Source organism: Psammomys obesus, unplaced genomic scaffold, assembly GCF_907164565.1.
Source record: "Psammomys obesus unplaced genomic scaffold, mPsaObe1.curated_primary_1811, whole genome shotgun sequence".
NCBI classification, from domain to species: Eukaryota; Metazoa; Chordata; class Mammalia; order Rodentia; family Muridae; genus Psammomys; species Psammomys obesus.
The window spans coordinates 1-14,457 of NW_026596166.1; the positions used below are offsets into that span (position 1 = coordinate 1).

Consider the following 14,457-nt stretch of genomic DNA (forward strand, 5'->3'; position numbering starts at 1 on the left):
TGGTTCTGCAGGACTCGTCCCTTCATGCACTTCAGCAGTTCATAGATGGGGTAGATGTTGGGGTGGGCCAACTCAAAACACTGGAGCTCGGCCTGAATGGGAGCTGGGATGGTTAGCCCACCAGCTCTCCAGCTTTGCCCATGTGAGGGGTGGAGCCTCCAAGAGGCAGGTCCACCTATTCTGTGGTGCCTGGTGGAGAGGAGGGGCTAGATGGTTCTGGAAAAGAGGAGGAGCTACTTTTCCTAGCCCTTCTAAAGACCTCTAGATGCATTCATGTACAAAGGGCATAAGACTAGAGAGGACAGAGGGAGTGACTTTGGGCATAGTGGTCTTACTGGCTTGAGAAGAAGAAAAAGGCTAAGGTCTAGAGACATTCCTGTTCATTGGAGGATGTGTACATCCCCTCTGGCAGGGAAGGGATGACAGGAACAGATACTGGGGTCTTGCTCTAGCCTGAGGAAGAAGAGCTCTACCATCTCCTCCAGCTATTCTCAGGAAACACTCAGAAGGGGACATGACCCCCTCTCTCCTCTTCAGTGTTGGAGATGTGACATCATGGGGATCTCCTAAACCCAGATGCAGGGGACCCTGAGATGTCCTATGACCTGCAGTCAGCACATACCTCAGGGAGTAGAGGAAGACACAGACACCACAAGGAGAGGGCTTTGCTGGTTGTGCCTAGGCATGGGTGAAGCTATCCAATGTTTAACGTCAACAGGGAGGGGAAATGGCTGGAACAGGATGGTGAGGATGACTGGAATCTGAAATCAACTGTTTTCTGTAGGATTATTCCCTTTTCCCACAAAGAGCATGGAATTGGTATATTCCTCTTTGGTGACAATTACAAATGGCCTGTTAAATCTGATAACAGGAATCCCAGTCAAATCCATCTTACTCCAAATAGTGTTCCTTGAAGTTTTTATGACGTCATCATCAAAGGTCAGTATAGTTTTGTGCACAGCCTATAGGGGGAGAAAGAGGGAAAATTTGGGTATGTTATACTCACCCCAGGCTGAAGTTGGGATCCATGTGGATGCCTCATCCATGAAGAGCCTCAATGTGGTCATGTCTTATCCATTGCCAATTCAAGTCTAGTGGTCAAAGAGGCCTTCCTCTGCATTCAGCCCTTTCATTCTCGGATGACCCTCTTCTCTGCTCCTTTCATGAACCACCTCTCATAGCCTTGGATATGGCATTTGGCTTCAGAGCCCCCTTTTGTTCTTCATGTCTCCTGTAGATATGTTTTCTTTCCAGTGCATGGCAAGACAAAATTTTGAAGGTGATCTGAACCACCTTTCTATATAAATATAGGTTAATTGAGTCCCAAGGAATCAACAGCCCTGCGCAAAGATAAAATTAAGGGTCACTGAGTCCCATTCAAGCAGATCTTTATGATAGCATATGGTATGTTATCCTGCCTCTGTTCTCTGATCCTGAATTTACCATGGCACATCTCTGTAGTCTGAGTCTCTGTCCCTTATCGCCTTCCTCAGCTTCATGTCTGATCCATCCTCACATTCTGTTCAGCGCTATCAACAGCTGAGATGCTGCCACTGTCACATGACCTCACCTTGCTGAGCTTCAGGGGCGCATCCTCTGTGATCCCTGAGAGGTTAGCCTCATTGCTGAAGATCTGGGTAATGCCCAGTGTGCTCAGAATAGTCTTCAGGTCATAAGTTGTGGACATAAGCAACTTGGGAAAGTGCAGGTCCACTGTCCTGGTATGCAGGAAAACATGAAAGAGTTACTTTGTGTCATGGTGGCATCAATAGTATGGTATCATTCTAGCACCTTCTAGAAGACTACTCACCCTTGCCCAGGAAGCCCTCCAGTGAGATTCAGGTGTGTTCTGAGACTTGTGACTCTGACTTGAGACTCTATGACTCCTCATGCTAACTAAGGCTTGGCCTTCAGTTTCCATAGATAAGGCAAGGTTCCTGGAGGTTCTATGCTAAGGGAATAAGCCAGCTGTCACAGTTCATCCTCACCCTGCTTGACTCTGCTTTCTGCTGTGTTGTGGGCCTCAGCAGGTTTGGGCTGGGAGGTGAGACAGAACCTCTGTCCCCAGTTCACCTCAGGCCCACTTGAGGTGTGAATCATTATCTTCCTAACCCAAGGAAGAGCATGGCCTGGATTTCCTGACTGAGCACAGGCTCACTTGATCTGAAGAGGGGAGAGGCACATTTCAGAATTGTTGGCTCCCTGGGACCCAATAAACCTCACTGAAGAGTGACGGGGACAGAACCTTCTATACTCATGCCCTGAGCTCTTTGCAGCTGGCCTTTTCTTGTTCTAAGCCCTTCCTCTCTTGTCACCCATGAACTCTTCACCTTGACCACTTCTGGCTGAGGCCTGAGACCTGTCTCCTCGTTTTTTGCTTCAGCCATTACATGTGCTGTTGTTGCAAATCCTGTGCTGTGCTCTGGATGCTGAAGATGGAATGTGTCTGTACCAAAGAGAAGACTTTATTCTGAGCCTTGTTCCTGTCTTTGAGCCTCTCTTATCCCACATTAATGAGCACTTTGTCTGTCTGTAAGCTCTGGCTGATGGATGGATGAAGCCCAGTCCTGAAGGGCCCCAGTTATGTCATGGCTCAGAGGCTGTGTAGCAGTCCCTGGCATCCTGGACTGGGAAATCACCTTGTGTCAATTAACCGTAAGATTTTTTCAAAGTGTTTTTGAGCCAAGGTTTCCTTTAGGTTCTTCATCTTCTCTTGGTAAGGCAACATGAAGAAGGCAGTAGCATCGCCCGTATAATGCTGTACCAACACCCAGCTGGACAGCTCTTCCTCACTGTGCAAAAAAAAAAAAAAAAAAAAAAAAAAAAGTCTACCCTGGCAGTTGATCATGGGTACTTTCCCGGTCACATCCTCATTCACATGGAAGTCCTCTCCCAAGATGTAGTCAACCTCAAATGGTTCATCATACAGTTTACCTGGAGAGAAGGGAGGGGCATGTCAGCCAGTGGTGGGGTAAAGGGTTAGCTAATTATCAGAGGAAAGAAGTTTTGAGTGCCTTGTGAGACAGTCCCTCTGAGCCCCAGCTTTATCAGCTGTAAAATGAGATGCCTATTGGGGTGCTTGATGTTCCTTTAAAAAAATAGTCTGAAGCAGTAGGAAAAGACTGAGAGATATATGTGGGTTGATTTGTGAACACCTGGCTCTAAAGAAGAAGCTGTTTAATTTCATGTTTTTCTGGTAGTTCCCCAAGAATGCTGACTGGTGATGAGTGGGCAGAATAACAATCTCCTATGTCAAATCTGGGTATCTCTTCTTGGGTAGCATCCTATACCTTGCAAGCAGTGCTTCAGTCAGCATTCTGGGAAAAATCTAGTGGGTACCTTTAAATGTTCATCTTGGGCCCACAGATAAAGTGCATGTGCCCGAGAAAACCCTCTCTCCTGTATATGAGTGTCCTCTATCAAGGCTGTCAGAGTGGGCAGGGGCCTCCAGGAACCCTGAGCCTTCATAGCTGCATTGGACAGACATTGAGCCTCCCATAAAGGCAACGGAGCTGAGCTCCCCTTGCGTTGATGCTTTCCCTGGTGCTCTGTGGAGCACTGCTGTGCTGGGAAGCTCTGGAAATACGATCGAAAGGTATAGCCATGGCTTTGACTTCCGCCCCTCACCCTCCTACAGGATGCTTCCCAGAGGAAGCAGAAGTATCTTTGGGATGTGGATTCAAGAGACCCTGACCTACCACGCACTCAAAGACTGAAAATCAACGTTATTTGATCAGCTCTTTATTTTTGGCTTTGGCTATTCTATTATGCTGTTGTTGAAAACCCTGTGTTGGGCTCTGGATGCCGATGGTGGAGTGTATCTACACCAAGAAGATACCTCTTTATTTTGAGCCTTGTTCCTGTCTCTGAGCCTGGGCTACACTGTGGTAATGAGCATCAAGTCTAAGACTGTCCATCATAGCTCTAGCTGATGGATGGAGTCCAGTCTTGAAGGGTCCCAGTCATGTCATAGCTCAAAGGCTTGGTAGCAGTGCCTGGATCCCTGGTCTAGAGAATCACCTAAATTAATAAATTTTAAGACATGCATTCTGTGTAGCTTGGTTAGGTAAGTGTGAAGACAAGCATTTGCACAAATTGACAACAATATCATTGCTTTGCCTGTGGTAATGTTAAGACACTAACATCCCAAGCATGTGACTTAGCTGTCATTATAGGGGTGAAGACAAGATTTGAACCTAGGTCTTGCATACTTCGTGCTAATTTTGTTCTGTTACCCCAGACTTTTCCAAATTAAGTCACTCAAAGCATTATTTGTTCCATGACATCTACAGCAATTTGCAAGTATGGCTGACAACTAAGAAAATGTCATGTAGCTGGCATTCAGCCTTAGAGATTTCCAGTGAGCCTGGCTATAACAGTGTAACAGAGTCCCCATGGAATTAAGATGTCCCCAGGAAACCTCATGCTGGGAATGAGACTAGTTGAAAGCCCTGGTGTCAGAGGAGAAAGCCATCTTCCAAAAGAGGATTAATCTCAGTTCTGGTAATGCACCTTGAAGCCAGACCTACAATATGTGTATTTCTTGGCTTTTGTCTCAGACACCACACAAGTAAGGCAAAAGAAGGATATAGAGTTTTTTCTTCCTCTAGTTCCAGCCAAGACTTTAAATGGAATATTTCCTTGAATCAAGCTTTGTTTCCTATTTCCCCCTGTGAAGTGGTGTTTAGTCACCTCCAGATTCTGGTAACATTTTTGGCAAGACAGCCAGGAGAAGAGACAGCAGAGGAAGAGACTTAGACTGTCCATGGCAAGCTAGCTCTGCATTTAGGATACTGGAGGATGGATAATGGAGGAGGTTTCAGCAGCTTTTGAGACACCTCCTATATACAGGGGTTTTCCCACTCTCCATTTATAGCGTTACCTGGGAATAAAGAAAACTAACCATATAGACAAAAGAAAAAGAGGGGTTGGGTTTTTTTTGGTACTTACAGTAGATAAGGTAAAGATGCTTGCCCCCAAAGTCATAGACTGTGAGGAGCATGTGACCTTTAGGGGGCCTGGGACTCACATCTGGGAGGTGGAGAGATATCTGTTGTGAAGGCCTCTCAGCCACAGAAGCTCGTGTCTGAAGGACTGGCGAGTGTTCTGTTTTGAGGACCCCTCAGTCCATGGAGGGTTGTTTCTGGCAGGCGGAGAGAAATCTCTGCCACAACTTGTGGTGGCTCCTCATAAGAACTTGGGAGCTGGTGGCCCTGTGAGTACTTCCCTGGAGTGTTTCCTGCCTTGAGATCTGGGTCAGGTAATGTATGTATTCTGCCGCTGGCTTCTTCATTACGGCCTATCACCATCACCTACACATCCTGACCAAGGCTTATCTACATGTCCTGCCTTAACTCAGCATTTTCTCTCTTTTAAAAGCTGTTTCTCCTGTCCATTGTAATCTGCACAGTCAGTTTTCATATTCTAGAGTCCTGAATTTTAACTCGAATGAAAAAGGGGCACAAGCGCATCCTTGAGTGGACATCTGTAGGGGAAGTGCCTGTATGGATGAAGAAATTCCTCCAATGTCACGATTGAAGGCATCCTTGATTTGTAAAGTCTCACTTGACCTTTGGGACTCCCAACACCTTTAGGCTCTCTGCTCTGATGAGGGTGAGGGGCTTTCTCAGGCTGGAGAGACACAGACAACACCCTTTGACTTACTTGTTGAAGGAGTTGGTCTGAACGGGGAAACAAGCCACATCAAAAGGACTTCCCCAGACAGACCTGCCCAACAGTCTAAACTGTAAACTATCAAAGAATGAGCAAAATGATCTTTGGATCTGGGGGCCTATTTCTATGTATGTATGACAACATGCACGTGCAATTAGCTATTCAACCTGCATGCATGTGTATGTTTGTATGTTGTTCACAAGACACTACATAAACTCCTGGAGAGGTGAGTTCTCACATCAAGTGAAGCTGTTAAGGTCTCCCTCTCCCAGAAGCCTTCCAGTTCATACGACTTGGGCAAATCTCTGACAAGTCAGTTAATTAAACTTGTAGATAAATGGACAATGCTTTTATTTTGTTAAAAAAAAATAAATCAGAACTTTTATGATGACTGTCTCAGATTACATATTAAAGGACAAGAAGAAAGAAAACAATGAGTCAAGTGAGAAAAAAAAGATACAGGGGGTCCCATGCATAGGAGTTCTTTTGTTTGATGAGATGGAGTCTCACTGTGCAGCCAGGCTTGCCTGAAGCACACTGTAGCTAGGCTGGCCTCCAATTCATAATGACCCACTGGCCTTGCCTCCCAAGGCCACGTATGTCTCTGTACATGTGCATGTGTGTGTCCAGATGCATTTGCTCACTGGTGCATGCGGAGGCCAAAGGCTGACTCCAGGATGCTCTCCTCTGTTGTCCTCCACCCTAATTTCAATTTTCAATTCTTTATTTTTGTAGTTATGTGTATATGTAGTCATGTCTCTGTGCTGGCTTGTGCCCGTGAGTGCAGGTGCCTGTGGAGGACAGAAGAAGGTGTCAGATCCCCTGGGGGCATAGTGACAGGTGAGTGTGAGCTGCCCACTGTGGATGCTGGGAAGCCAGCTTTGGTTCTCTGCCAGAATTGCACGCATTCTCAACTGTTCAGCCATCCGTCCAGTCCTTCCACCTTAATTTTTGAGACAGGGTCTCACACCGAACCTGGAGTTTGCTGGTTCATCCAGACTGACCACCAAGACACCTGCAATTATTTTATCTCCACCTTCCTTTGCTGGGGTTATGGTCAGTTACCACTATGTCCAAACTTTTACATGAGTGCTAAGAATCCAAATGCAGGTCCTCACTGCAGAGCTTTGCCCACTGAGCCATGCCAGCCCATGGCTCCTTTTATATGTTAGATTTTTATTACTGAGGAAAAACAAGGACCTAAAAAGAATCTGTCTGTTTTAGTGTCTTTTAAATGATTACCTTATAATGCTGGTTAAAATACATCTATTGTTAAAGTTATTGTATTATATTTGGCCTAGAGATGTCTGTAATCAGAAATCATCTATCTATCTATGTATCTATCTATCATCTATCTAATAATCTATCTATCTATCTATCTATCTATCTATCTACCTACCTACCTACCTATATAGCTATCATCTATCTATCTATCTATCTATCTATCTATCTATCTATCTATCTCTCCATCCATCCATGTATTTGTGTCTAAGGGCTTAATATGTTAACTATATAAGCTTTGTCTAAATATTATGCAAAATTTGTAAAAGTTCAAGGTTAATCTATGCAAGATAATCAGCCAGTACTGTCTTTTCTACACTGTGCTACCCCTGTACCTTAAACCCACAAGATGGTCAATAAGGCTCTTGGTATTTTTACCATCTGAGTTCAGTACCATTCATATAGAAGGCCCCATAATTCAAGTGGTTTGTTTTAAAACCCTTATCGGCATCCATTTGCTTCAGCTCAGTCAGCAGTTCTGCTGTTGTTTACAGGAAACATACATTCATACTTGAATGAAAATCTATCAAGGCCATTCATTCTGCTTTCTAATCCTGTCTGAAGTCTAAAACTTTAAAGATGTTAAACTTCACTTCAAAAATAAAAGCTAAATTAGTATTAAAATCACTGATTATTGCCGGACCCTCTGTGACTTTCTGTTCTACCAACATGGAAGGTTCCAAAGACTCAAGGCTTAGGAAAACACTTTACTAATCTACTCATTCAAATTAAAACTTGTCGTAATGACAGCCTTTTCTGTCTTACATATACATGTTCCTGGTTCTACTTTGATCACTGTTTGGTACACTGATAATTCACCTGAGCACTGCATTCCCAGAAGTCTCCCTAAACAATTGGACACTGGTTACCTGGGAAGTCCTGATGTAATACTGTATGTAATAAAGAATAGATCATTTTAGAAATTGCTAAACTTTCTTCAGGGTTAGTTTGTAATTCCTCAGAAAACTATGGCCATTCTATAGGAAAACAGCTTATAACAAAAACGCCCTAAAACAGGAAGTATTCTGAGAGCCTGGTCCAGCAACTCCAGAGTGAGTAAGCTTAAATTAAATTAAAAATGGACTTCTGAAGGACTCAGACAAATGATTTTAGCCAAAAATGTCACCTGGAATTGACTCTTTGGTTTCCTTATACATTCTCCTCATTGCAGGATCAGATCAGACAAACTGGGGAAGATATCACCTTGGCAGTGACAGCTACGGCAAATGAGACCAAACCACAGCATTATCAATCAGCCAAGTGTTCAGAGCAAATTGTATGGAGACAAGGAGAGAGAAATTGTTAGAATAAAAATAGAGCCATGACTGACCTGATGGTACACCAACTCAAAGGATCATGAGTTTCAGATCAGCCTGGGTGACACAGAGAGACCCTGTTTAAAATCAAATCAAATCAAACAAACAAAAACCCCAACATCCAAAAGAGAGTCACTTGTGTAACAAGTGGGTCTAAGAAAAGGTTGCCCTGAATGGTGCTAGAACTTTGGTTCCTAGTAGTATTCAGCCAAAGATTACATTTAAATACATGTATATCTAGGGGATTTCTGCTCAAGTCTAACAATACATGGGATAACATCCCAAGTCCCTTAAGTCCCTTGCTGAAGAATGAGCAAGGAAGAGTTGTTGCTGTGTGCATGGGACACTAAGGGATTAAAAAAAATCTCTAGGACACCCCATGCTGGGAGGGAGACTAACCCATAGCCCTGGCAGTTTAAAAAGAACCATGTTCCAGGAAAAGAGTCAGTGTCAAGGTTCTGATAGTTACCGCAGAGCTAACTGTGTGCATGTGTAGTTTTTTGGATTTTGTACCATCATTATTATAAATATCAGCACTACTACAAGCAAAGCAGAAAGAGAAGCTTTCTCCCCCTAGTTTTGATGCAAACTGATCTAAAAAAAAAAAGAGGGCTAGGCCATTTCTTTTTATCAATCCCCATCTCTTAGTGTTCCAGTAAAGTTGTGAGTGGTGGATTCTGGTATCATTAAGACAATGATGGCTCTAACTCGGAGGTGATGGTGGTCTGACTGGCTTTAAGTCTTTATTCCCAACTTTATAGGTTTATAGGTGCTATTGAATTATTTCTGACTGAAGAACTGAAGAGCATATTGAGATGCTCTGCCCTCCTATATTTTGGTATGTCAAGGAAGGATTAATTACTGAAACACACATTTGGGCTTCCTGGGGGCTGCCTAAACCTGGTGGTCCCACCTTACCTTGGAAGAAGATGTAATTTATCAAGGCAAAAGCTGTGTCTGTCTTCAGATCCTTGATCAATCCCACTATTTTCCCTTGGGTTTCACCCTGTACGTACTCGTTGATCTGATTTTGGGTTCTTTGCGTGTCACTGAAGTTGACAGTAATGGCTGTTGAGTAGTACAAACCCTTGACATTCTTCACAAACTTGTCTGTAAGCTTCAGACTCTGGGCAGTGGATAGGCTGCTCTGCATTGTCAGCTGTGACTTGTGGTCTGGCAGATGGAGGATATACGTAAGTTGCTGGAAGCATTTGTGGATATACTGCTCAGGTGTTTCTGTAAGGTTGAAGTCCAGTCCTTCCAGGATCTGGTTGTGCATGTTGGTTTTTGCCCCCAGCAAGAGCATTAAAGAGGCAGCATCAATATTCCCTGGAGAGAATATGATGTTGGTATCTTTTGCCCAACTACCAGACTTCCGATACAAGGTGAAGGTCAACTGGATGATGCTGTAGACAATGCGTTGGCAGCTAAGAGGCTCCTGATGTTCATGGTCGTGTTTATCCACATCCATCTCCAGGGGATCTTGAGGCTGGGAGCCAGAGAAAAGGCAGCACAGGCCTGCTAGCAAAAGGAATCCCTGGGAGACGGAGGATGGCATTGTCCTGCATGACAGAGATGGGACACAAGTCCTAAGTCAGGGCCTCTGATAATTTCTACACGTAACATTCATGTGCTCGACTGTTCCAGTTATTCTGCACAACACCATTTGCTCTAATGAATGTGGTTTTCTCCTTCAAAAACGCCTTAGAGTCTAATCTGTAGCATGAGCTATTTGGAGATAAATAGACTTAATCTAACTATCATGTTTAGAATTGGGGCCTGAAGGGGTATTGGAATTAGACAGGGTCAGCAGGGCAGAACCATTATTGAACATTAATGACTACGTAGTGAAAGAAGCAAGACAGAGATGATACAGGTACATTCCCAATCTCTCGCTGTTTCATGACTTACATCACAAAAAGTGCTTGTGAGAAGAGCACTTGTCCATGAAGCAGAGCTGTAATTGCCAATATTAATCACTTTTATGATACCTTACCCAGTCTATCTAATTGATAACAGAAAATGTATCAAGATATAATCATTGAAAATGGAAATCTGAAAAGTAACGGTATGCAAGTTTCTGTCCACTCAACTTGTACTGTCTTGAATTGTCATGGGTCTGAACTCTGCTTTCTTGACACTGTTCTGTGGGGGAACAGAACAGTGCCCTCCATCTATTGATGAGGAAGCCAAGGCCCAGAGAGGTCAAGGCTCATGTTCAAGGTCAGTGTTTTAGTCACCTTTCTGTTGCTGTGATAAAACACTCTGACAAAAACAATTTAATGTTGACAATGTTTATTGTAGTTCACAATTCAAAGTACAGTCCATCATGGTAGAAATGTCCAGGCAATCGGAACTTGAAGCAGCTGACCACATGGCATGCACCATCACAAGGAAGGACCAGTAGATGCACACATGTTAATGTTCACCTGTTTCTCCATCCTTAACCGTTCCAGAATCTCCTGCCTATGGAATGGTGCCACCCACAGTGGATGACCTAAATTAACATAATCAAGATAATCTCCACAGGCAAACAAATGGGTCAACCTAAATCTAGACAATTCCCCACCGAAACTCCTATCCCAAGTGATTTTAGACTTTTCAAGTATTAATTAACTAAAAATTAATTAATAACAATTAGTTAAATAACTCACCAAAATTAATTAATGTTCAAGTATTTCAAGTATAATTAACACAAGCCATCACAAGTCAGTGAGCAGGCAAAATGACAGAACCTAACCCCACATCAGGCTGTCTGGGTTAAGAGCCTGTGTTTTCAGATCCTTTTACATCTGCATTGGTGACTTTAAGGGTAAGTGCCACACCCTCATTTTACAAAGAGGAAGCTGAGGCATAGTGAGAGATGTGAACATGAGGTTACCCAGAAAGGGGGTCAGATGAAGGATTGCCATGCTTCATAGCATCAAGAGTGCCTTCCACCAGCTCTCATTTAATTTCCAGACACACTACTGACCAAAGAGGATAGATCTTTCCCTCTGACACATGGCCAGAGCATAGAGCAGCTGTGATAAAACCTAATCAATTCTCTGCCAGGCTTCCCAGATGGCACATACTTCTGATGTCCTCCTTTTATCCCAGCTTTCATACTGTAGACCACTTGAGCATAGATCTACCTTCATTTGTTCCTTTTTCCTTCCTTCCTCCCTCCCTCCCTTCCTTCCTTCCTTCCTTCCTCTTTCCTTAATGTTATGTGGGAATTGCTGCTCATCTTGAGCCTGTGACACAACAATGGGGCTTTAGGCATTCACAGCCTTTACCCCTGGGCCAGGCATCTTGCTCTATTTTAAAAATGACAAATGAAAGGTTGAGAGCAGTTGAGTAACTTGCTTAAGGCCACAAAGCAGATCAGAACAAGGTAGAGACAGACAAGCCTCTAGCTTCTGTCATGTACTCTGTGTGCTGGTAGGGTACTGAGTTAGGCTTGACATGTACAGTAAACCAAAGGGGGGCCAAATCCCACAGTGGCTGAGAGCTGAGTACATTGTAAAGCTATAGTATAGCAAGACACCGAACCCAGCTGGACCAACATGGCTGATCCTCTGCTTTAACAGTACCTCCATGTCATTAGCTTTGCAAAACTGCCTTCTTTTACCAGGCAGCTGATTCCATACCACAACTGAAGATTCCATACAAGGGAAGAAATGGAGAGTAAAGTTTTTCCAGGAAAATTCATACCCATTCCTAGAATTCCCCCTTTCTGCAATACCTCTCCCCCCCTTGAACAACCCTACCCTGTACTTTATCCATAAAATGAGCTCTCTAAAGTCCTGGAGAGGAGATGGAACTTTTCTGAGACGCTCACACTAGCTCTCGAGTGTGTGCTTAAAATCTCTAATAAATGTTCTCCCACCTCCCTACTTTCTCTGGTAGGCACAAGATTCTGGGAACTTTGGGCAAAAGTCTCATTTGGCTTTCTCTGCCCCATCCTCTCCAACTGCAATAACAGCAGTGGCTCTTCTGAGCACAAGCCCTTGGCTGCTGCTCAGGACTAGGCACAGAGGACAGCAGGCCCCTTTTTCTGGTAGTGTAAGTGTAATAAATGCAAATGTATCATGGAGAATGCTCAGATACAACCTCAGGGCAGTTCATGGGGGAAGTAGAGGGTGGGTTTAGCAAAGTGCCAACAGTTAGGACTAGCCAAGGCCCATGGTCCCCAAAGAGAACAAAAAGAGACAGAGGAGTTCTATAGTTCACTCCTATCCCAGGAGTTTTAGGAGTTCTCACCAAGGGATCAAGGTCAGAGTGTGCCTGTGGAGGAGGGTGTCCTAAAAGGAAGAGGGTTGAGGACCCAGAGCATACTCCGAAATTTAACTCTGAAAATCCAGAGCTAAGAGAGACTCCTTTCTTCTCTAAGGTTTCTGGAGGCTTGGATGTTCATAGAGCCACCAGTTCCATGGCAAGGTCTCTGCCTCAGAGTGGGTAATTCTAAGAAGGATCCCTGAGGCAGATCAGGTGTCTGGCAGGAGGTTAGGTTGCCCAAGATAGCTTCTCACCTCTCTATAGACAGAGCACAGGGAAAGGCAAGAGGTCAAGGCCAAAGTCACCATCCTAGCCCTTCCTATCACAAACTGTGGGCATACTAGGTACTGAGACACAGAGCAAAGCCTTTGTTCTTTTATCTCTGTCCATAGGAGCTGACCTGGGTGCCTCTGTTTACCATGTATGAATGGTAGGTTGAGCCCATGCCTACCTTGAGGACTTAAAAGGAGGATGGTGGAGGACTTAGTAGAGTCAGCTGAGGCCAGCAGGAAGGTCACAGGCTGTGTGTGCAGCACTGGCTGCTCCTCTGGGTCTTTTTCTCGATACAAGCTGGTTGCAGAGGTGGGAAGATGTAGGAACACTTGGTTCTAAAGTTATCAGAGATGCTTCAGACTAAGGGAGAGAGCCTGGGGCTGACTGTGAGACTGGCCATGTGACAACCATGCCATGTAACTGTGCCATGCACTGCTATAACCCGAGGGCCTGGCTGCCCTTCCAGAAATTGACTTAGTCCAGTCAACCAATTTGCACCACGTGACCCGAGAGTGGAGAGGAAGGGGGGGCATGGTCACTGCAGCTCAGAGTAAGCAATCAGTGCATGCTGTAACCAGGAGAGAAGATCTTTCAAAGAGAAACACCTCCTGTTATTAAGCTATTGAAACGATGGGCCCAAAAACAATTAATCTCCCAGGAATTCCATGCTGGGTGAAGGGGAAGGCTGAAACTCCAGTGCCAGCCACAGCAGGCACTTATCTTCCCAGAAGAGATGCCACACAATTCTGATAACTCAGGCTGTCATAGTATATTTCCTGGCTTGTTTTGCTTGTTGTCTTGCTCAGTGTTCTTTTGCTGTGAAGAGACACCATGACCGTGGCAACTCTTATAAAGGAAAACATTTAATTGGGGCTGGCTTGCAGTTTCAGAAGTTTGGTCCATTGTCATCATGGCAGGGATGTGTTTGATCTGGGACTAGTCTGTCATAAGGTTAATTAGCTGGCCACGTACTCACAAAGGTGGATCATTGTCTCATGGAAACCTAAACAAAGCTCCCAGAAAAAAAACATCCAATTCCTTTTATAGTTTAGTTAGTAGATTTTTTTATTTTAAATTAGAGGTATAAGACATACTTTAATATATGATGAGATGAGAGTCTACAATCTCCATTTTGTAATTTTAGGTGTCTATGCCTTTCGGGTCTGATGGGATTGCTCCCTAATTGCCTATCCTTGTGGATTATAGGGAATGCCAGTGGACTGTCAAACAGTCAAAAGTTAAACACCATTTTTTAAAGGCTTGTGAAGTACAAACAGGGGCACAATCTGTTTTTAAAGCTCTGGACATTCTCAAAATTGTAAGACAGTAAAACAAATGCTGAACCACATCTTTGAAAGCCTCCTCAGATTAGCAGAAACATAAACAACATGAGACTATATGACTCTGTTGAGCTGCCTCCAGAGGGAAAGCAACTTTTTTTTTTTAAAGAAAGGGCAATTTCTAATATTGATGCAAGACTTACAATTCTGAAAGTAGAGCTAAAATGGTGAAGCAGCTAGATGGCAGCGGAGCAGTTTAAATAGAAAACAGTAACTATTGCTATCATCTCCATCTACTGTGCAGAGGCTTTCTTTCTTTCTTTCTTTCTTTCTTTCTTTCTTTCTTTCTTTCTTTCTTTCTTTCTTTCTTTCTT

At 43.9% G+C, this 14,457-nt stretch overlaps 1 protein-coding gene across 1 annotated transcript; it reads right to left on the reverse strand.

The window, feature by feature from the left end:
• Positions 1–767: 767 nt before the first annotated feature.
• On the reverse strand, positions 768–9,741 carry LOC129667631 (alpha-1-antiproteinase-like). Its single transcript, XM_055595306.1, has 5 exons — positions 9,189–9,741; positions 2,855–2,934; positions 2,640–2,758; positions 1,571–1,718; positions 768–962 (listed from the first exon to the last, which is right to left on the reverse strand). Exons 1-5 carry the CDS (start codon positions 9,739–9,741, stop codon positions 768–770), a joined length of 1,095 nt encoding a protein of 364 aa, XP_055451281.1.
• Positions 9,742–14,457: the final 4,716 nt, after the last annotated feature.